The sequence below is a fragment of the Enoplosus armatus genome, chromosome 12, assembly GCF_043641665.1.
Source record: "Enoplosus armatus isolate fEnoArm2 chromosome 12, fEnoArm2.hap1, whole genome shotgun sequence".
In the NCBI taxonomy this organism is placed as follows: Eukaryota; Metazoa; Chordata; class Actinopteri; order Centrarchiformes; family Enoplosidae; genus Enoplosus; species Enoplosus armatus.
The window spans coordinates 10,529,457-10,551,592 of NC_092191.1; the positions used below are offsets into that span (position 1 = coordinate 10,529,457).

Sequence of the window (22,136 nt, forward strand, 5' to 3'; positions counted from 1 at the left end):
GTAGTATGTGTCTGTCAGTGCATTGGTCATGACTGTCTGGTCTGGTCTGACTATGCTCTCTGTGTGACATGGCTGTTCATCTCATGATTCTTGTAATCCTCACCGGACTCACAGGTCAGTCACAGGGGTCATTTTATGTGTAAACTTTTTTTATTCTTATGCTTGAGCTGCTTATGTTTCATGATGATGATGGTATAGCATCAAATACACAATTCTGTGACGTGTTCTCTAAATATCAGTCAGATGGGTAATACACCAGTTTGTCTTCAAATTATATGTAATTTGGAGTCAATTATGTATAATTTAGAACAACAGTAAACAATCATTTTCAGTGGGTAGGTAATATGAAAGAATACTGTGAGCTATATATGTAGTAAAATTCTATATTTGTTCTTCTTGCAGGAATTCACAGCATAACTACAGTCAGCGAAGTGTCAGTGAAGGCTGGAGATTCAATCATTATCCCATGTCTCTATGACTCACAATACATAAACCATGTGAAATTCTTGTGTAAAGGACCTAATTGGTCTTCCTGCTCATATGCAGCTAAAACAAACCAACCAAGTTCGGGAAAGTTTTCAATCTCTGATGACAAAAACCAAAGAATCTTCACTGTGACTATAAAGGATCTGACAGATAAGGACACTGATTACTGGTGTGCTGTGGAGATTGATAAAGGGCCAGATGTCAGAGAGTATTTTCTCCTGTCAGTCACTGAAGGTAAGAGCCCTTAAAGCATCTTTATGTACATTTCAAGCCCTTTGTGTAACAATTTGGAGGAAAAACACTGAGGAGGATCTAGGAGGACTAAATGTAAAGGTTGGGGGAAAGTACCAGTTGTAACTACTGTATATATCTCATCAACATCACCAGCATGTACAAAAGGCTATCCACGTTTTCTATTGAACACTATTTGTCTTCTCTTAAGGTACTCCCAGACTCTATGTGGATCATCAGGAGATTACAGGATTCATTGGACAAAACATAATGATCAGTTGTCAATATAGTAACTCTGGAGAAGTGAGGTGGTGCAGGCTGGGCAGCTCCTGTGTGAGGAGGCCACTTGGATCAATAGATGGAACACAGGTGACCATCAATACAAGTGTTCCTAATGTTTTCACTGTGACTATGAGTGGACTGAGGACAGAGAGCAGCGGCTGGTATTGGTGTGCCACAGGAGACTTACAGATGCCGGTGCATGTAACTGTTAATGAGCAACCCACCACTAGTAAGCACTATACCATTCTAAATATAAAATTGTAAATTATGAATATATTTTTTAATCATTTTACTCTACTTATAATTGTCTTGTTTTGGATTATAGCCACTCTTGCAACAACAAGACCTTCAACCACCTCATCACCCACTCCTAACACCCCTGATGAGCCCAGGTCAGAAGGCTTTGTATTTATTTATTTATTTATTTATTTGGATCCTCATTAGCCACTACCAAGGTAGCAACTACTCTTCCCAGGGTCCACACAAGTAAACATTACATCATAAAGCAAAAAACAATAATAAACAATCACAAAACTGTATTAACATACAATATACAGAGAACTGTGGCCATTTTATGGTCAAATAAAACAAAAGCTGTAAAGGAATATCTACTTATTTTTATGTATTATATGATAAATAAGACTGATTGGTATTAACTAAGGTATAAGACTATAAAATGGGGTAGAGTTGTAGCATGTAAAAAGGATGAATAGAAATAAAGAATTGTACTGTAGCATTGTTTGAACAAGAGCATTCTGTTTATCTTAATTACTTTGCAGTGTGTGCTTTTATCTATTTATTTATTTATGCTGCAGTGCTTCACTTGACCTAAAGAACCTCATCATCTCTTTGAACCTGTTGATCGTCACTGTAATTGTGATCTTGTTCATCTGGTTCATGTTGAAAAAGCACAGTAAGTCTATACTGAACTTCCAATTCATACCAAATTTGTTAAATTCTTAAATAGTTATTTTTTTTATATGGACCACTGTGCATTGAGAGTAACAGGAGTTTTTACTGTTTTATGTTTAGAGCAGACCAAAGCAGCAGCATCAGCCACGACAGCGGTAAACTATGCTTATTAATTTCCCAGAAGGCTATAAGGAGCTACAATTTTCAGAGAATATACCGTCACTAATATATCTATGAGATAAAATAGAGATTACAGTACCTATTATCAGAGAGAGACTTGAATGAGCAGGTATGTGATTCTTCCAGTTCCAGTAATGGTAATTCTTCGTATCATGATTTTTCTTTTCACCTTAAAAAGCAATATGTAAGAATTGCTCATCTGACTACTTGGACAAGCGTTGTAATGATGTGAGCCAATATTGTTCTATTGTAAATTAAATTACGTTGAAACTAACAAAAAGGCAAAACTTGTGAAAAGTGAATGGCTTCATTTTCAGTCCCCTGACATTTGGTTTGCTCCTTCACCACAGGCTGAAGAGGACGTAACATACTGTAATACTGACAACTTGAGACAAACGTCAAGCCAGGTAATCCTTAACTGCAGAGATATCAAGGAAAATAAAGTGTACAATCTTCACGGAATCTAGTCTCCTATAATTTCAGAATCTGATAGGCTGCATGGTTGTACCATTAACTATATTTATTTCTATTAGATAAAATACATATGAATATGCAGTTTTGTCCCCGAGGACTTTTGTTTTTAAGAGAAAACGGAAATCGCTATTAGAATTCAGTAGAGCATTTTTATGATCCAAGTACTTGAGAGTAAAAGACAAAATGTTTGTCATTGAATGTCAGGCCGGGTAACCTACTAAAACCAAAAGTTGCACAACCTATTGTACACTAAAGAACACATAGGTATGCTCAAATATAATATCTTATTTCACCATTCACAATTGCAACAAAATAAAACAATTTGAAATTAATCAAAAGTGGAAAGTGATCCTCTCTTTCATATCTGTCTCTCCTCCCTCATGCAGAGCTCATATACTGCGGGTGATGCGGACGTGGTGTATAATTCTGTGGTTTTCTTTAGGACCAAAAGCGAACAAAGTGTAAATATTAAGAGAACTGCGTCTCATGCTGAATGTCACATTTTTTACCATTTTGTTGTTGGTCTCATTAGATGTTGCTAATGTTCTTCCTTACTGTAATTTTTTCCAATTTCCCATTTTTTCCACCAGGTTGAAGCAAATGATGGGAATGTTACATACAGCACATTGGCTTAGCACCAGCACAGTTTAGCATGTTACCCTTGTTTGTCTGTCTGTTTATCTTTTTATCTATTTGGTTATTAGTGGAGGACTCTTATTTTAGACAGTGTCTGTAGCTCTTAAATTCACAAAGTAATTTCTTAATTAAGACCTTATTTTCTGTGTCCACATATCAATGTATCGCACATTACCTTCCTTCACAAATCAAAAGCTTATTATCATTTTATAGTTACAGATTTTTCTATTGTGCCGCAATTTCTTTATTATTTTTATTATGTTTATCATTTTCATTTATTTCTATTTGTTATTTACTTTTATATTCGTTTATTTGGTATTTTATTCCTGTCCAGCACTTTGGTCAACTGTGGTTGTTTTAAATGAGCTGTATAAATAAACCTTGACTTGGATGTGTGTTGATATGCATGTGCATTGATTGCGAGGTATCTGCTGGAATGGTTCACTCTTGTTCTCATTTTATTACATTTGTGTCGGAAAAAGTTGGTTGATGTTGAAATGGCAAGTCTGAGCAATAAACACCAATTAGCACCTCACACCTGAAATTTTAATATAAAATCAACTGACCGCTTTTAGTTATATCCAGCGAAAACATTTTCAAATTTTGTCATTTTGTTTACATTGCTGGTCAGTTCCATGTCACCAGTTTTGCTACAATGCTGTGAGAGGCGATTCACTTGCATCTCCACAGAATATATCTTTTATTCTCCATCCAAATAGCCCACTTTTTGCAGAAAACACACAAACCTGGCAACACTGCACTGTATTGTTTAACTCTGGAGTTAAAATGATGAAAGATCATTTGAGATAGTTCAAAGAAAATTATAGGGACAATTCAGTAGCACTTTGCCATTGGTAGGGCCATGTTGCTGCCGTCTGTATGTAAATCTATGCAATAGGCCTTTTTCCACTGTAAAAGTAATGATGGCGGAATTCCATTTAGCTGCTTCAGTTTCAGGGTCCTGGTATCAGGGTCCGGGTCCTCATTGTCACACTGTCATGACTTACTGGGACACTTAAATAGAATGGAGCCATTGTTAATGTCATTAGTAACACCTGTGTTTTTTAAGTCAAAATGTGTGCTGTGAATTAGGCCTTTGTTTCAAATTTAGCCATTATAGGCTCACAAACTTTGAGAAAGTGACCCTGAAGTGCTCACCTCTACCATTGTTCATAATCAACATGTGGCAGCCCAGGAGAAAAGTAAACCAGATGAAAAAATAGACAAACATGTGGTTTGGGGAATTTATCTTTGCAAGACATGTTGAGTCAGGGCAAGGGTGAGAACATTTTGACTTAATGAAGGAAGTGGTTTTTGCTCAACCAAGATTATCTAAATCAACAGAGAAGCTTAGTTCATTTTCACCCCTTGTCCCCCTCCACATACCAATGTTAACAAAATCTTTTATATTTTGCCACTGTACCTGATAATTATTTTTTTATCAATAATACTAATTACATAGCCCAAATACCATGTGGCTGCATGCGATATTTACTTCATCATTAGCCAACTTGTGTAATGCAACTGCCTTACTTGAGAGGAAGAAAGATTGTATCAGATGCAATTTCATCCCCTTCCTGTTTCTTTCGTCAAAGCAGACGTCACTTTCAGGAACACCACTCCCTCCATAACTCTTTATGTGGAAGACCTTTTGTTGTTTTTTGATAAGGCAGCTGTCTCACTTTCTCATATTTTAAACACTATAGCAGAATGTAGCTCCCTCTCTGGTTATAGAATCAACTGGACCAAATGGGCACTTTTTCCACTAAATTCCATTTCAATTCAGTTTCCACAGGGGTCCCAGTTAATATCCTAGTTGTTAAGTTTTTCAAATACTTATGCGTGGATATTTTTCCCTCATTGAGCAGGATAATTATCAATAACTTCCAGTGCATTTACAGTAAAATTGAGTCAGAAAACAAAGTGATGTGGACATGATGTGATGAGTTCTGTTTTTACCTTCCTCTTCAAGGATTAACAACACCATTGACAAACTGTATCTTGGTTTTACTGTATTATTTATTAGGCAAAAGCTCATATTAATGAATAATCCTGATTTCTATGATCAGTATGGCATATCATTCAGGCATATAGAGTATTTCTATGAGCAACATATTTCAATCCTTAAACTTAGTATGTGTCTCGTCTGTGGCTCCTCAAACATAGGTTGTGTAACTACTAATTACACAACCTGTGTTTGAGGGATCGCTCAGTTGTTCTCAACAGTCAATCTTGAGAAGCTGTTTCAGAAATAATGTCCATGATCTCATTTCACCTGCTACTGTGTGTACAAAGTACAAATAGGGTGATGTGTCAGTTCGGTACTTGTAAGGGTCCCGGTGAGCATGGTGTCTCGCATAGGGAGGTTATTCAGACATTCGAAGCAAAACTATCATATAAATACGTGAAATGGTTGTGACTCTCTCATTTCTTTAGGCTTACTGCTCCTCAAAATACAGATGACCCATTGGGACCAATGGACATACAGTTTCCTGTGATTTGTCAACAGACATAATTCAGACGAGATGCTTCATCACCGTCCTGTATTTCTATGTGAACTATGTGTTCTCCAGCAGATGTCTATCTAATTATAATTCCCAAAAGGAGATCTGAAACCATAGCAGGAAACAATAAGCATATTTTGAAAGTACACCCTAGCTATGTACATAGATACTTATATACACCATCGAACTAACCAATGTAACACAACTTCCTTACAGTAGGAGGAAGACTTTAACTGTTGCATTTGTATATTTAGGAAAATTAGGAAGTAGAGATCAGTCTTGCAGTGCCCTGGTTGATTTTGTCTGCTCACTCACCAACATGGCTTTTCACCTCAGCTTTCTTCTCATCCTCACTGGACTCACAGGTCAGTCACAGTATTTTTTATAACTATGTCTTATCTTTATAACTTAGATAATGATAGACAATAGATTTTGAAGCCAATAATGACATAATATGTGAAACAACAGCTAATATGAACATCTAAAGGCAGTGTTTGTTAGTGAATATAACCATTAAAATGCTGTATTTGTTCTCATCGTAGGAATTCACAGCATAACTACAGTCAGCGAAGTGTCAGTGAAGGCTGGAGATTCAATCACTATCCCATGTCTCTATGACTCACAATACATAAACCATGTCAAATTCTTGTGTGAAGGATATTATTGGTCTTCCTGCTCATATGCAGCTAAAACAAACCAACCAAGTTCGGGAAAGTTTTCAATCTCTGATGACAAAAACCAAAGAATCTTCACTGTGACTATAAAGGATCTGACAGATAAGGACACTGATTACTGGTGTGCTGTGGAGATTGATAGAGGGCCAGATGTCAGAGAGTATTTTCTCCTGTCAGTCACTGAAGGTAAGAGCCCTTAAAGCATCTTTATGTACATTTCAAACCCTTTGTGTAACAATTTGGAGGAAAAACACTGAGGAGGATCTAGGAGGACTAAATGTAAAGGTTGGGGAAAGTACCACTTGTAACTACTGTATATATCTCATCAACATCACCAGCATGTACAAAAGGTTATCCACGTTTTCTATTGAACACTATTTTTCTTCTCTTAAGGTACTCCCAGACTCTATGTGGATCATCAGGAGATTACAGGATTCATTGGACAAAACATAACGATCAGTTGTCAATATAGTAACTCTGGAGAAGTGAGGTGGTGCAGGCTGGGCAGCTCCTGTGTGAGGAGGCCATTGGGATTAATAGATGGAACACGAGTGACCATCAATACAAGTGTCCCTAATGTTTTCACTGTGACTATGAGTGGACTGAGGACAGAGAGCAGTGGCTGGTATTGGTGTGCCACAGGAGACTTACAGATGCCGGTGCATGTAACTGTTGAGAAACACACCCCTAGTAAGCACTATAAGTAATTACACATTCTAAATATAAAATTGAATATTATAAATTTTTGTCAAGTACAGTCATTTGTAAATATTTTGATTTTATATGAACAAGATACTAGAATTCATTATTGTCAAATCACTCTTGTACTCATTGTGCAGTTTTGGATTATATTCAGAATTACAGGAACAAGCCTTTTAGCCATCATGTCCACTCCTGAGTCTTTGAATCTCTCCTCTGTTTAGCGGACCAAACACCAACCACAGTTCAGAGTCAACGGCTCAGGTCAGAAGCCGTTGCATTTGCATGTCACTACATTGTTGGACTGTTTAAACAAGTCTGTTTATTTTGATTAATTTGCATTGTGTGCTTTAATTGTATGCTGCAGTGTTCCAGTTGACCTAAAGTACCTCATCATCCCTTTGAGTGTGTTGATCTTCTTTGTAATTGTGACCTTGGTCATGTGGTTTATGTTGAAAAGACACAGTAAGTAAACTTTGATAAATCCAATTCATCCCAAAACAGTTTATTAAACTTATTAAATACATTTTACTTTAAATGTAGACTATATTGCACATTATTGTCATTGAACATTGAGGGTCAGAACATTTTGTTTTCCTTGTTTCACTTTTAGAGAAAACCAAAGCAGAATCATCAGCCACAGCACTGGTAAGATACACTCATTCATTTCCTAATACAATTTTTACAAACACATGCTATCATGGCCATTTGACTAAATGACCTAAAGACCTCTGTTACTATACTGTACTGTCCCTTTGCAGCTGCAGGACTACAGTGTATCACTGCAGATTAATATCTAATAGTTACATAAAATACATTTTGATCATTAATATCATCTTTGTGTATTTTTTAATAGGAGAGTACAGTAAGCATTAATAGATAGAAACTTAATTCAGCACATAGGTGATCACAAATATGGTAGTAGGTTTGATGAATGAATCAATTATTGTTATTGGGTCATACTTGCCATTCATTTCCTGTCCTCTGACATTTGGTTTGCTCCTTCAACATAGGCTGAAGAGGAAGTAACATACAGTACTGTTAAGAAAAAGAGAAAAACTCCACGCCAGGTATGGGACTGTGTGAAAATTAGTGGGGCTGAACCTTATGTTTCTTTCTTTTTTTTTGTTAAAGCAAGACCCTCCTCAGAGTTATTAATATTTTCATTTGGCCCCTACTACCGGAACTCAATTAAACCATATGATCACAAAAATTGTATAGAACAAAGTTTTAGTTCTTATGGTAATTCCTCTTTTCCTCTTTCTTTCTTATCCAGAGGTCAGATGCTGATATTGACGTGATCTACAGCTCTGTGGTTATTGTAGAACAACAAAATGTACAAAGGGTAAATTTTAAGAGATCCAAACCCAGCCTCACACTGTTCCTTACATACATAGCGATTTGTCGCACAATGTTTTAGCCACGTTAGCAGCGTGGCTATATGGATGGCAAAGTCATTCTTTTTGGTCCAGTCTGAATTTTCACAACAGCTCTTGAATGGATGATTCTAAAATTTGATACAGACATTCCTGGTGTCCAGAGGATGTACCCAAACAACTTTGGTGATCCCTTAACTTGTCATCTAGCACCACCATTAGGTCAAATTTTTAATTTGTTGTTTATGACCAAATACCTGCAAAGCGAATGACATTCCCATCAACCTCAGATTTGCTTTGTGTTTAGTGCTAATTAGGGAATGTTATGATGTTAACACGCTAAACTAAGATGGTGAACATGGTAAACATAACTGCTACACATCAGTATGTTAGCATTGTCATGGTGGACATGTTAGCATGCTAAAGTTACCATTTAGCTTGGAGCACCACTGTGCCTAAGTACAGCCTCACAGAGCTGCTAATATGGCTGTAGACTCTTAGTCTGGTTTCTTTTTGATCTTTCTTCCTAATTGTCATTTTTTTCTTCTGTGCTCTAACAGGTTGAAGCAAAAGCAGAGGATGTAACGTACAGCAGGTTGGCTCAGCACCATCAAAACCTGTAAATGTTACTCCTATCTTATTGCCTGTATTGTTTGTTTTTTCTGTAAATTCTTACTTTTCATTTTGAGGTTTTACACCATCTCTCTATTTTCTGATCCTCCTCTGCATAGCTGCAAAACATTTCAAAGAAGTACCGATCTGGGCCTTGTTTCACAAAAGCATGTTAAAGCTAAGATGATCCTAAGATAAAATCCATCGTACGCACTTTCTCAAGACTAACAGGTGTTTCACAAAAGCCTTCTTCACTCTTACAAATGATCGTAGATTAACGAGTGCCTCCTACCCACTTGTAAGAGACTGAGTGCATTTTTAGAAGCTCCAGAACCTGCAGCAGGAACCAAAAAGTACATGTTTTATTTAAGTTTTTATTGTTAATGTTCATTTATTAGTTTATACCTGAACACTGATGTTCTGTGTTAAGTGATGTCTGATGTAAAATGAATGATGTTTAAATTGCAAAATAAGAAAATAAAATGAAACCAACACAAATTAATTCATTAATCTTCTTGTTTTTGTCATAATTGTCCTCCTCTCCCTCTCCTCGTTTAACATATTCATCTCTTCTGGCTGAAATGATACTTTCCTGATGTTATTTTTTCAGTTTCCATATCTCTTTCTTTTTGTCTATGTTGCGTATGTTGTTTGCCACACGCTTATAGGTTTAATACAGAAATGATGACATTCACATTAAATGAATAGCGGCCACTGCTTCATTTTAGGTTCAATATGTGCTTAACCCTTTCATGCATGAATTATGACAGCCTCAGAAAAATAAAGAAAAATAAAAGTGTTTTTATTTCTCTTTAGGCATGAAAAAAAATTTTTAACTTAATTTTTTTCAAATGTTCATTTCACACAAAGTTCTTCACATGCATGGACAGCATGCGTTTGAGTTTTCAACTGAATAAATATGTATTTAACACACCAATGAATAAAATGGAAATTTTAACAATTGTATTACTCCTTAGTTGTTACTTGATGTTACCAAATTTTATTTACCTGCAAGGGTCTCCTACTATAGAAGGATTGGCAAGGTATTCCTGAGCTGCTCAGCGTTTCTGGCCTTCCGTTGGCCATCTTGGTTTTGAGACATTTGTGTTGCGCTTACAATGGCTGGCCAGTGGGTGGCAGTGTATGGGATGACGCACTAGCGTCCACTGTGGTGGTTGATGTGCAACTACACCATTAAAACCCATGCATATACAAGAAAACAGCTTTTGAATAGCTGTCCACTGTAGTGACCACTATGCGTGAAAGGGTTAAGAGTGACATCTGTTTTAATAAATGAACACATTTCAGTCCATATGCTTGGAGTGCTAGTCTTTTGTTTCAAAATTTTGCACCCACTGCACCTTGCCCCCGAGTCTACTTTAAACTTAAAGAAAAGTGCGCTGTAGCTGCATAGATATTTTACATCATTCAACCAACTGCAACTGTCTTACAGTTGGAGGAAGAGAGATTTTAACTTTTGCAATTGAATATTACGGAGAATGAGGAAGTACAGAATCAGTCTGTCAGTTTGTGTAGATTTGCCTTACTCCACTCACTCACCAACATGACTGTTGATCTCAGCTTTCTTCTCATCCTCACTGGACTCACAGGTCAGTCACAAGGGTCATGTTTGTATATGGTTTTTTTTTTGTGCTTCTAATGGTTATGGCAGATAATGACGACAATTATATTATTCTTTATATGTCAATTAGATAATACCCTCCAGTTTTTATTCAATATATTTTGAAGACAATAATGACCTAATACGTAAAATAACAGCTAATATGAACATCTAAAGGCAGGTCATGTGAAGGAAGATTATTATTAGTGAATATAACCATTAAAATGCTGTATTTGTTCTTGTTGCAGGAATTCACAGCATAACTACAGTCAGCGAAGTGTCAGTGAAGGCTGGAGATTCAATCACTATCCCATGTCTCTATGACTCACAATACATAAACCATGTGAAATTCTTGTGTAAAGGACCTAATTGGTCTACCTGCTCATATGCAGCTAAAACAAACCAACCAAGTTCGGGAAAGTTTTCAATCTCTGATGACAAAAACCAAAGAATCTTCACTGTGACTATAAAGGATCTGACAGATAAGGACACTGATTACTGGTGTGCTGTGGAGATTGATAGAGGGCCAGATGTCAGAGAGTATTTTCTCCTGTCAGTCACTGAAGGTAAGAGCCTTTAAAGCATCTTTATGTACATTTCAAGCCCTTTGTGTAACAATTTGGAGGAAAAACACTGAGGAGGATCTAGGAGGACTAAATGTAAAGGTTGGGGAAAGTACCAGTTGTAACTACTGTATATATCTCATCAACATCACCAGCATGTACAAAAGGCTATCCACGTTTTCTATTGAACACTATTTGTCTTCTCTCAAGGTACTCCCAGACTCTATGTGGATCATCAGGAGATTACAGGATTCATTGGACAAAACATAATGATCAGTTGTCAATATAGTAACTCTGGAGAAGTGAGGTGGTGCAGGCTGGGCAGCTCCTGTGTGAGGAGGCCACTGGAATCAATAGATGGAACACAGGTGACCATCAATACAAGTGTCCCTAATGTTTTCACTGTGACTATGAGTGGACTGAGGACAGAGAGCAGTGGCTGGTATTGGTGTGCCACAGGAGACTTACAGATGCCGGTGCATATAATTGTTAATGACACCACTTGTAAGTACTATAAGTCTTTTGAATTTATACATACTTACAGTACAACAGTCTCTAAATGTTTTGTAATACAGAAGTGATATTAGCATCAATTACTGTCATATTATAGTGGTAATCATGGTGCTATTTTGAATTATATACACACCCACAGCACCAAGAGGTTTAACCACATTGCCACCCATGACTCAGGTTGAACGTCCAAGGTCAGTAACCTTTGCATTAACATACAGTATTTAGAGGAATTTTGACATTTTGTGGTCCAGAAAATCGTCTTATAAGTTATAAGTTATAAGATTAATTAACAATAATATATAGGATTTGGTAAAGTTATAGAGCAGTATATGACCAGGATGATGAGTAGATTTTGGTTTTTTTCAATGAATTTACATGATGTTCTTGAAATTTCATGCTGCAGTTCCTCCAGTTTCTTTGAGAGTTTCGGCATTCGTCTGAGCTTGTTGATCTTTGTAATGGTGGGCTTGTTCATCTGGTTTATGTACAACAGACACAGTAAGTATATGGTGAACTGATAAATCCCATCCATGTCCACAGTAAAAGTTCTGGTTATTCTGATATATTTAGTTTGAAATGAGGACTATTGTGCATTATTGTCATTGAGCATTGAGAGTCAGTAACAGGTGGGTTTACTGTTTCTCTTTTAGAGCAGACCAAAGAAGCATCATCAGCCTCAACAACGGTAAAATATGTTGATTTAACTCCCAATATAACTTTTCAGTATACGTTACATAGAAGTAGAGAGGATATCATTGTCATTTATGCTTCTTTACTACAAGACTATACTGGACCTTTTTTATTGTTAAGAAGATACAGTAACTATAATCTCGATGTCTTTGATTGATGTAATCTAATATAATCTCATCTAATAAAATTGTGTAGTTTTACATTTGTTTTTTTTTTCCTTCAACACAGGCTGAAGAGGCAGTAAGATACACGAGAAACACCTCAGGCGAGGTAACCATTAACCATTTTACAATCCAAACCAGTAACTAAATGAAACAAATTTGAAATTCGGAAACTTTCATATCTGTCTCTCCTTCTTTACCCAGAGGTCCCATGCGGAGGGTGAGTTATTTATCCTATCTTATTCTTATCTTATTCTTATTCTTTTACCTTATATTTTTACGTTTGTTGTCAGCACCATCAGACCACGGCAAATTCCTTGTAATGTATGTTACTTGGCAATAAACAGTTTCTGATTCTGATTCTGATAGGGAAGGAGTATAAGGTTCTGTGGTTAAAGCAACAGACATGGGCATAAATATTAAGATCCTTGAACGCAGTCTGACACTGGATTTTCTGCAGACCATTTTGTTGGTGGTCTTGCATCATTTTTGCTTTGCGTGACATGGTTTCTTAAATCTTCCTTCCTCATTGTCATTTTTCTTTTATTCTCCAACAGGTTGAAAGGATGAAGGTCTTATGTATCACATGTTGTCTGAACACCAAGTTTGTTTCGTTTTTTTTCTGTTATTTTTCACCTCTGCCATGCATTTGTATCCACCTCTGCATTAGAAGCCCTGACTTGTTTGTTTGACAAAGGCATTATCAGTAGATCTATATTGTGTTTACTGTTCTTATTCCTTAGATTCACAATAATATAATCCTGCATGTCCATAGTGTATACTAGCAGCATATTTTAACTCATGTTTAATGTATGTACTGTGTTCATTCCTTTAAAATTGAATGCACATTTATATTGCATGTTAAGAGAATAAGTTGAATGTAACTGAATAAAGATAAATAACTTGCAGTGCATAGAGGAGTACAAAATAATTTTATTTCACCAGCTTTGTGAAGCTGCAAACATTTAGAACTCAGAGAGCAACATGTGACTTGGTATTATCAGGGCATTGTAGAGTTATGGAAGGGAGGGTGATGTTGATAAAACCTTACTTTCATAACTATTGGTGAGAGAAGGGTTAGTTAGTTACAACATTTCTTTTACATCTATTTTGCAATAGTTGCTACTGCCATCTGTCAGTTTACTTAGAGAGCTGCACCTCCACTGACTTTGCAACTACATTACATGTTTATTATTTTCAGTGTTGGGGAAGCTACTTCGAAACTGTAGCTGGTTAAGTTGAAGGCAACTCTTGATTGGAAGTAGTTAAGTTTCTCGAAAGCAGCTGGCTACACTATAAGCTACTCAGAAAAGGTAGCTTAATACATTAAAGCTAAATAAGAAGCATCCACTATGATAAATAAATGCACTCATTATTTTGCGCATTTAAGTATTACTACACAAAACAAATGACTAAAGGCACAATATGTGGCTCTTCAAAGCAGCACGGCTATTTAATTGGCTAGTGTCATAGTGATGAAAATTGGCTTTCATACTTTGTTTCAACTGTGCACACAAGTCAGTTTTTCCGGTTTATCCTGAAGACTTTTTGAATGGGTAAACAGCAAGACATATTAGAAACAAAGCATGCATGTTAAATAGATACATTAAAAGAGAATGAAAAACTAATAATAAAGGTATCCTTACGACTAGCACTATGACGCAACCACGCCGTGACGCGCAACCATTTTGACTCAGGCAAATATGTGGACGTTCCGGGTCCTTAGCCGGGATGTGATAGGTCTGGATTTCATTGCAGTGCAGTCTCCTTCAGCTCGCCCTCCAACTGGTGACGCCTGCGTCGGCCGTGCGGTGTGAGGAACATCTCTAAGAAAGTCACTTTAGTTTACCGCTAGCCACATCCTGTACTGGTAAGAGAGCTGTTTATTCAGTATGACACTGTTAATCAACTCCATAATAAGCAAGAATTAGTGCTTAAGCGTGTTTTACACACACCGGTACTCTGCAGGCTAGGAAAGTTAGCTAAGCTAGCTGCACTCGGCATGCTGCGTCTGACACATGTCATGTAAAACCAGGGGAGTTTTGCTTTTTGTTACACGTCTCATGCTGCTGTTGAAGCGGCAGGTGTTCTGCAGAGCTACTCCTAGTAAATAGCCACATCTTATTTCTTAAACGTTAGCGATCATTTTGTTAACCTCCCTATGGCCTAGTTAGCAGCAGTCGGGTAACGTTAGCTGGCTGATAATGCCAGCAAACTGGTTAATTAGCACATCCCGCTAATTGGCACCGGCATGTGCCTTGCCACGCCTAACCGGTGCCTGCCAACTCACGTTGAGGAGTAGTTTATTGAAGGCCACGCCTGAACCAGGCACTCCAGTGCGGCAAAATGGCTCCTCTTACTCAGTAACCTTGTCCACCGGTTGTCAGACACTTTTACTGCTGTGACTACCTGCGGCACTGGAGTGCTGTTACTGTGCCAGAAGTGTTAAAAGTGAAACCAACATTGTCACTGTCATAGGCCGCACTTAAACCCTCAACTTGTTAACACGAAGCTCATCTCGTAGTAAAGAGAGGATTTGACAATGTGCAGCAAAGGCTGTATGGTGTTGTACAGTATGAGCTGACTGATACAGTAAATACAGGTCAGTCTGTGCACCAAGGAAGACCCATGCTTTTAGTCATCAACAGGATAGTGGTGAGATATTGCTTATACATGCCCACTAATGCAAGGACTAGCTTTACACTCAACAGGTGTGGCAACCAGGAAGAATAAATATTGTAGCAATTGGCATCCTCATGTAAACCAGGCTTGTTTTCTTTTGCTTTAAGAATAATGCATCTTCTATACTAGCCAGTATTTTGCTCAAATCTTAAGAGTAAGAGGTATATAGCCTGAAAACATGTTCATATTATTTGTGCACTAATAATTCTTACAATATGTTCATAGCTTCATGGCATTTGTATACTGTAACTTCACAATACAATATATATATATATATATATATATATATATATATATATATATGTGTGGGCATGAGTTGTACTTTCATGAGACACTTGCCAGATAGCTTGCTACTGACGGACCTTGCATTTGCAGCTGTTAAATTACCACTATATATCATATGTCACACTCCTGACTGTACTGTGGCGGTGAAATGTTAAATTCATCATTCATTCTGTAAAATGAATAAAAGAAATTCAGTGTACATCATTATATTTTGGGATTCTTTATAACTGGACACAAGCTTGTGGAAATGTACTTTAGGTCAGAAGAATCATTTGAGCATTATGTTTTGCGTCTGTCTACAGAAATAATGGCCGTGCCTCCCTCCTATGCTGACCTGGGCAAATCTGCCAAGGACATCTTCAACAAAGGCTATGGTATGGTTTCTTACAGTTTGACCGAATAGTGATGTTAAATTGTCTGTGCTGCCAAGTCTAGTTGATATTGTCGACCAGCTTTGAAATGATTTGAACAAAACGATTGTTTTCTTTAGGATTTGGCTTGGTGAAGCTCGATGTCAAGACGAAGTCAGCCAGTGGAGTGGTAAGGTCCTTTCTTTGTGGATTAAGAATACAAAACTAGCACTTGCTTCATAGTTAAGTGGTGAAACGGCACATTACAGTCACATAGGATGATGTCACAGTGAAGTTCACAGAAATTTGTTTGACACTTCCTGGCTCTGTTTTTAAAAATACTTAAGGTACCATAAAGGTAGCAAGCCACCACCCAGATCAATAAGTCCAGCCACAGTAAACATGCCAGTGTTCATTTTTAACAGCACTCAGCTGTGTAGATTAACACAAGCTATTCTTTTCATTAAGAAATAATAAAAAAAAAAATAATAATCTTTTAAAAAGTAGTTAAAATGTTCCTGTTTCCCAGAGCCCAAGATGACATCTTCAAATTTGCTTGTTTAGTCAGTCTGAAGCCCAATGGTAATCAATTACAATGATACTAAACAGAATTGTAAAGCCCCATATTTGAGATGCTGAAACCTGCTTTGTGGCTTGATGAATCACCTAATTGAACATCAAAATTGCTAATTAATTTTCTTTCAAAATGACTAGTTGTTTCGGCCCCCTAGATTCCACACAATTATTTTTGTTTTGAATTAAGATATGGAATTTTTGGTTTTAAGGCCAAAAAAAGAGACCTAGCCAAAGTATGACTGACTGCCAAATGACTTTCTTTACATCCACAGTTATTTCATCCAGAGTAGTTTTTAAGTTTTTCTTTCTTTCTGATAGTCATTTCTCTAAAATTGTCCCTTGCAGGAATTCAAAACAGCTGGTTCCTCCAACACCGACACCAGCAAAGTTGCAGGCAGCCTGGAAACTAAATACAAGAGGTCAGAATACGGCCTGACCTTCACTGAGAAGTGGAACACTGACAACACCTTGGGAACAGAAATCACTGTTGAAGATCAGGTAAGAACAATATTCAAACATTTCCTGTTGTTTAACAGGTGTCAAAAATGAGTGTCTACACAGTGAGCGTGACAGGACAACATTAATTTATTTCAATGTTAAATAGTTTCCGTTATGTTTCTCACAGATTGCCAAGGGACTGAAGTTGACTTTTGACACAACCTTTTCTCCAAACACTGGGTAAGATGATGGTTATAATAAATTCATTAATCATGTGAATTTTACTTGAACTCATTGCATAACATACAGACAAATGTTGTCTGCTCTGCCTGTTGCCTCTACATGAGTAGTTTTTTGCAACCTGATCTGTGCTGTTCATGCTTCTGAAGTGTAGTTGCTGGCCATGTGACCCTCGTCCCAATATGGAACTAGTCTATTGTAACACATTACTATGATTGGCTGTCGGGCTTTGCACATGTTTGCATAAATTATGTTTTGCAGTTTGTTGTTCTCTGGGTGGAATTTAAAAAAGGAAAAAAGTCTGCCCAGATGCTCAGGCAATCCTTAATGTGTTTGCTTTTTATGAGGTGTAAATCACATGAGGAATATGGCACATGGCCCAGAGGAAGCGTGTCCCCTTTCATATTGAGTGTGGGTGGAGTTATGTGGCTACATTGATACAGCATGTCCAAGGCTACAGTGTCATGGTCAGACTGGGAAATAAACATCAGCACGGTGCCAAATGCTGGTTTTTAAAAATGGAAAAAGGAATTTCGGCAGTGTCCGTCAAACTGGACCTTTAGTCAGCCATGAAAGTCACAGTTCTGGCCGTGCACAAAGGCCCATTTGTTTATTTATTTCTGTGTATCAGGTTAACTGATGGTAAATGGGCTAAAAGCATACTGCAGGAAATGTAATCTGACCTTTTTCCAAATGCTTTTTTGATACCTAATCTGACTTGATTGGGATTTTAGTTGAGGTTTACCAAAACTGTGTTTCTCATCAACAGCAAGAAGAGTGGCAAAGTTAAGACTGCCTACAAGCGCGAGTACGTTAACTTGGGCTGTGATGTCGACTTTGACTTCGCTGGCCCCACCATCCACGGAGCTGGTGTCGTTGGCTATGAGGGGTGGCTCGCCGGTTACCAGATGAGCTTTGACACTGCCAAATCCAAGATGACCCAGAACAACTTTGCCATTGGCTACAAGACGGGAGACTTCCAGTTGCATACCAATGTGTAAGTAGTATAACTTTCACATGAAGATCAACACTTTTTTTATTCTGCAACAGGATAAAACCTTCAGTTCACTTGATTTAGAATTACTTTCCCCCTAATCTATAAATAGCTATACATGTGAAGTATTGTGCCTCAGAAGTTATCAGAAGCCCACATAAAGAAGATGAAACAATCAAAAGATCTAATGCAAACAAACCCACATAGCTACTTGTAGGATGCTATGTTGACACTATGCAACATTCAGAGCTTTAACAGCCTGAAGAAAAAAATGCAGCAGTGCAGCCTCTTCATGTTCAACTTGGCAAGTGAGCATTAAGTTTGTTTACTTGTGCTAAACACTTGCAGAGTGAAAGAAGTGAGAAAAGACAGATTTTACCAACGTTTTGTTCTCCAAATTTACTAGACATGGTAACCCTGAATGAATGAAACAGTCTGTTACGTGTGTAATTAAGCTGCAGGGAAGATGATGGGAACATTAATTTAACAATGCCAACAAGCTGTTAAATGTTTACTTCCAGCCAAAGCTTCAACTATAACAGTGAGACGTGTGGTGGCTGTTTAATTCATCCAACACAGTCCTATGCTGTCACTGCCAGTAACTGTTGCTACACTCGAAACTAAACACTATAGCGCATGGGTCACTAACAGGCGGAACGCGGTCCGAGTTGAGACTGTGAAGTCAAGATTTGAGACAGTTAACAAAGAAAAAGGGAAACTCAAGCTGCTGCTACACTTTATTTTGTTTTTCTAAAATTAAGCACTTTATTTTAAGTTGCACAATTTTTCTAAAGCTATTTTATTTATTTTCTCTATTTTATTTTTAAATGCAGCCCTTTTACTTAATGAGAGAAGAACATTATACATATCTACAGTATTATATATCTGTAGAGTTCAATGTTAAGTGACAAAAAATATTGTCAGAATGTTTTTGAATTGTACTTTCTTTATTTGATTTGACAGTCAGTTGTTGATCGCATGCAGACATTGATACAACTACTAGGCTACTTCAATATATATCACACTAAATTACAAGGCAAGTTAGACATTATGATGTTCCGGACCTTTGCTTGAGGACATTTTCTCTAACTGGACCTCTTCGAACTTTAGTTGAATACCCCTGCTATAGCGTGTTTACCATTCCCACTTGGTTTTGAAGCTTTTGATTCCTGGCTTAAATGTGCCATAAACGAAACAACTACCAAAAAACCCACCGAATCTCTAAATCTCCCAAGGTTGTTTTCCATATTTGGAAGCTTTCCCTGTCTGTGACGAAATAGCATTATTGAAAGCAAAGAGAGTGCATTGGATGTTTCTGTGAGCTGATGACAAACCCTCCAACACAAACACCTCTTTAGTTAGAAATTCCACATTTTCTTTCTGTAGCATGAGATCTCTCCTATGCTTATGATCTTTAAAGCAACGATGGAGCCGAGTTCGGAGGCTCCATCTACCAGAAGGTGAGCGACCAGCTGGAGACGGCAGTTAACTTGGCCTGGACCGCTGGCAGCAACAGCACACGCTTCGGTATTGCAGCCAAATACCAGCTGGACAAGGATGCCTCCGTCAGTGTAAGTAGTGCAGCAGAAGCTTTCAGAGTTGAGGGGGAGTGAGGCAAAAGAAAAATGTATCTTAATTGTCACCAACTGACTTATTTTTTTGTTTGTTTTTTTTCTCCATAGGCTAAAGTGAACAACAATAGCCTTGTTGGTGTTGGGTACACCCAGACACTCAGACCAGGTAAGTTGGTTTTCTACAGGTTCATGGGCAGCTGAAGGATGTGTACAAAATGTTCTACAGTTAAATATCTCTATTTTTAGTACACGCTTCTGGCCTGCATGCAACAATGCACTTCAGTTTTAAGAAAATGTTCTATAAATGACCTAGAATAGAATCATTTATAGCAGCACTTAACAGCCTCGTTCTCAAGTCTCAGAAGCCACATTTAAGGAAAGTAATTTTGCGTTTGTACGTGTTATGGCTAATGTTGGTTTGTCTTGCCTTTGCAGGTGTGAAACTCACCCTCTCTGGCCTGGTCGATGGCAAGAACATCAACGCAGGAGGCCACAAACTGGGTCTGGGCTTGGAACTGGAAGCCTAAGTTTTCTTCATACTGCAAGAGACTAGGGAATATCAGAAGAATCTGGCCTTAAATGTATGTCCAACTCAAACCAGCAAGGGGATATCTTGAGATTGGTTCAAAGGCTACGACAACAAACTCTAACTTGTTTAGTACCACTTCAAGTTGGTGCTTCTGTCACTGGTACATTTTACCTTTTGTTGCTTTTTACTTTGTAGTTGCATCTATTCAAGAGACAGTTGGTGGCATATTATTTATAAATCATGTCATTGTTCCTGTCCAGCACTGCCATAATAATGAAATCCAATACAATCCCTTTGCCTGTCATCAACTCTGTGTGGCTTTATTGTAATAATCCCAGACACTCTTTTGTGAGAACATCAATTGAGCATTGTCATACCTTATCTCTGATTTTACAATCATAACAATCTGATATTCCTTCGTCATCTACACAGTTTCCATTTGCAATCCTCGTCTGCTATTATTTAAATCCTGCTTCACCCCTCCTGTTCATGCACACAAGGACAAACTAAACCTCTGTAATGTTTCATTTTTGCGTCGGCCATCAGGGTTTTTGATGTTCTGTTGAAGCTCCCTTAAACTGTGCAGTTTTTGGGTTGCTGAAAGGTGGGTCTGTTTGACAGAAACCTGTACACTTGGCCGACCAAGCAGAATTAGTTCTTGTTTATTCTGTACTAACAGACAACTGGGGAGGGGGGGGGCAAGTAATTAATGTTCACACTAATGCCAAACTATCATTGTCCGGAAGACGTGTAACTTAAAGTTGCACATGTGCACTCTCGGAAAAGTGCTTCCCTGTACTGGGCAGAAACAGCCCACAGGAAGTCTTGGAGGTCCTTATGTGTATGTATAAATTTACAATAAAGTCTTTGAACTCTACAAATGCATTTTTAATAAGTGATATTGAAGTGCTACTAACAACAACTCATTAACTAGCTTGTTTGGTTAATGTTTAAATTTTAGAGGCCTGTATTAGGGATGTGCGAGAGAGTGGGAAGTTACAGTGGGAGGTGACTGGTCATAGTTAAATGTGTACCTATAGAATGTATTAATAGGCAATAGAGTTATATTTAGTAGCTTATCTGACGTGTTCAGGTACCTTTTTTAAATAATGCAGATGAATGAAGCAGCTTCAGAAAAGTTTCTTTTTAATTTTCACATTTTGCCGTGTGGTTGTTTTTGTTGTGACATCTAAGCACACCACACCAAAAGAAAAATCCTGCAACCTTTTCTCGTCATATTTTATATTTGGACTATGCAGACTAAGCAGCAAATGTAATGGGGAGGGTCAAAACTGCCATTTTCAAGTCCTAAGTGTGGTTGAAGTCGGGTCCTATTGTGCCGCACTGTTTTCAGGAACATTTTATGTATTAAGGGGTGTTTTAAGTGATATTTTTGAAAGGAGAATGCATAATTTCACAGCAAGCTCCACTGTCTCAGGTGTGTGATTGTGTTAAAACCTTGCAAGAGGAAAAAGCTAAAAGGAAATGAAACAAAGCCAAACTGAGACCATCTAAGTAAACAAACTGTCATTGGGAGTAAGGACACAAAAAGATTTTTAGAAAAGAAGATGACCGGCTGTCATGTTTTAATGTAGAACAATGCTCTACATTTAGCCTGTAATATGCATCTCATCATATCACCCTTTTCTAGATTTATACATTTGAATGACTACAAAGTCATACTTGAGATGGGCTCACCATTTGTTTAATGCCCAGCTATGAGTGACTTCTCTTGGCATCTAATTGCACTAAGATGGTCATCTGTGCACTAACAAGATTGATTGTTTTACCCACAAACATTTCAAGGTTACAGAAAATATGGTCGATATAAATGCTTGCTTTCCCCTCTCTCGC

The 22,136-nt window shown here is 37.6% G+C and overlaps 4 protein-coding genes across 4 annotated transcripts; all 4 read left to right on the plus strand.

The window, feature by feature from the left end:
* Positions 1 to 75: 75 nt before the first annotated feature.
* LOC139294669 (polymeric immunoglobulin receptor-like) lies at positions 76 to 3,268 on the plus strand. Its single transcript, XM_070916593.1, has 9 exons — positions 76 to 114; positions 403 to 720; positions 929 to 1,228; positions 1,325 to 1,391; positions 1,815 to 1,912; positions 2,032 to 2,066; positions 2,442 to 2,498; positions 2,952 to 3,026; positions 3,156 to 3,268. The coding sequence occupies exons 1-9, from the start codon at positions 84 to 86 to the stop codon at positions 3,198 to 3,200; spliced, it is 1,026 nt and encodes a 341-aa protein (XP_070772694.1). The 5' UTR covers positions 76 to 83; the 3' UTR covers positions 3,201 to 3,268.
* A 2,741-nt stretch (positions 3,269 to 6,009) lies between these two features.
* On the plus strand, positions 6,010 to 9,539 carry LOC139294439 (polymeric immunoglobulin receptor-like). Its single transcript, XM_070916336.1, has 9 exons — positions 6,010 to 6,070; positions 6,248 to 6,565; positions 6,773 to 7,069; positions 7,303 to 7,342; positions 7,446 to 7,543; positions 7,692 to 7,726; positions 8,092 to 8,148; positions 8,355 to 8,423; positions 9,015 to 9,539. Exons 1-9 carry the CDS (start codon positions 6,025 to 6,027, stop codon positions 9,075 to 9,077), a joined length of 1,023 nt encoding a protein of 340 aa, XP_070772437.1. The 5' UTR covers positions 6,010 to 6,024; the 3' UTR covers positions 9,078 to 9,539.
* A 1,090-nt stretch (positions 9,540 to 10,629) lies between these two features.
* On the plus strand, positions 10,630 to 13,488 carry LOC139294517 (polymeric immunoglobulin receptor-like). Its single transcript, XM_070916427.1, has 9 exons — positions 10,630 to 10,676; positions 10,936 to 11,253; positions 11,461 to 11,754; positions 11,903 to 11,954; positions 12,167 to 12,261; positions 12,414 to 12,448; positions 12,682 to 12,723; positions 12,819 to 12,834; positions 13,172 to 13,488. Exons 1-9 carry the CDS (start codon positions 10,631 to 10,633, stop codon positions 13,174 to 13,176), a joined length of 903 nt encoding a protein of 300 aa, XP_070772528.1. The 5' UTR covers position 10,630; the 3' UTR covers positions 13,177 to 13,488.
* An 878-nt stretch (positions 13,489 to 14,366) lies between these two features.
* On the plus strand, positions 14,367 to 21,163 carry vdac2 (voltage-dependent anion channel 2). The gene is made up of 9 exons (XM_070915610.1): positions 14,367 to 14,484; positions 15,884 to 15,955; positions 16,072 to 16,121; positions 16,853 to 17,005; positions 17,133 to 17,185; positions 17,955 to 18,182; positions 19,600 to 19,750; positions 19,862 to 19,919; positions 20,189 to 21,163. The coding sequence occupies exons 2-9, from the start codon at positions 15,889 to 15,891 to the stop codon at positions 20,278 to 20,280; spliced, it is 852 nt and encodes a 283-aa protein (XP_070771711.1). The 5' UTR covers positions 14,367 to 14,484; positions 15,884 to 15,888; the 3' UTR covers positions 20,281 to 21,163.
* The last annotated feature ends 973 nt before the right edge of the window (positions 21,164 to 22,136 follow it).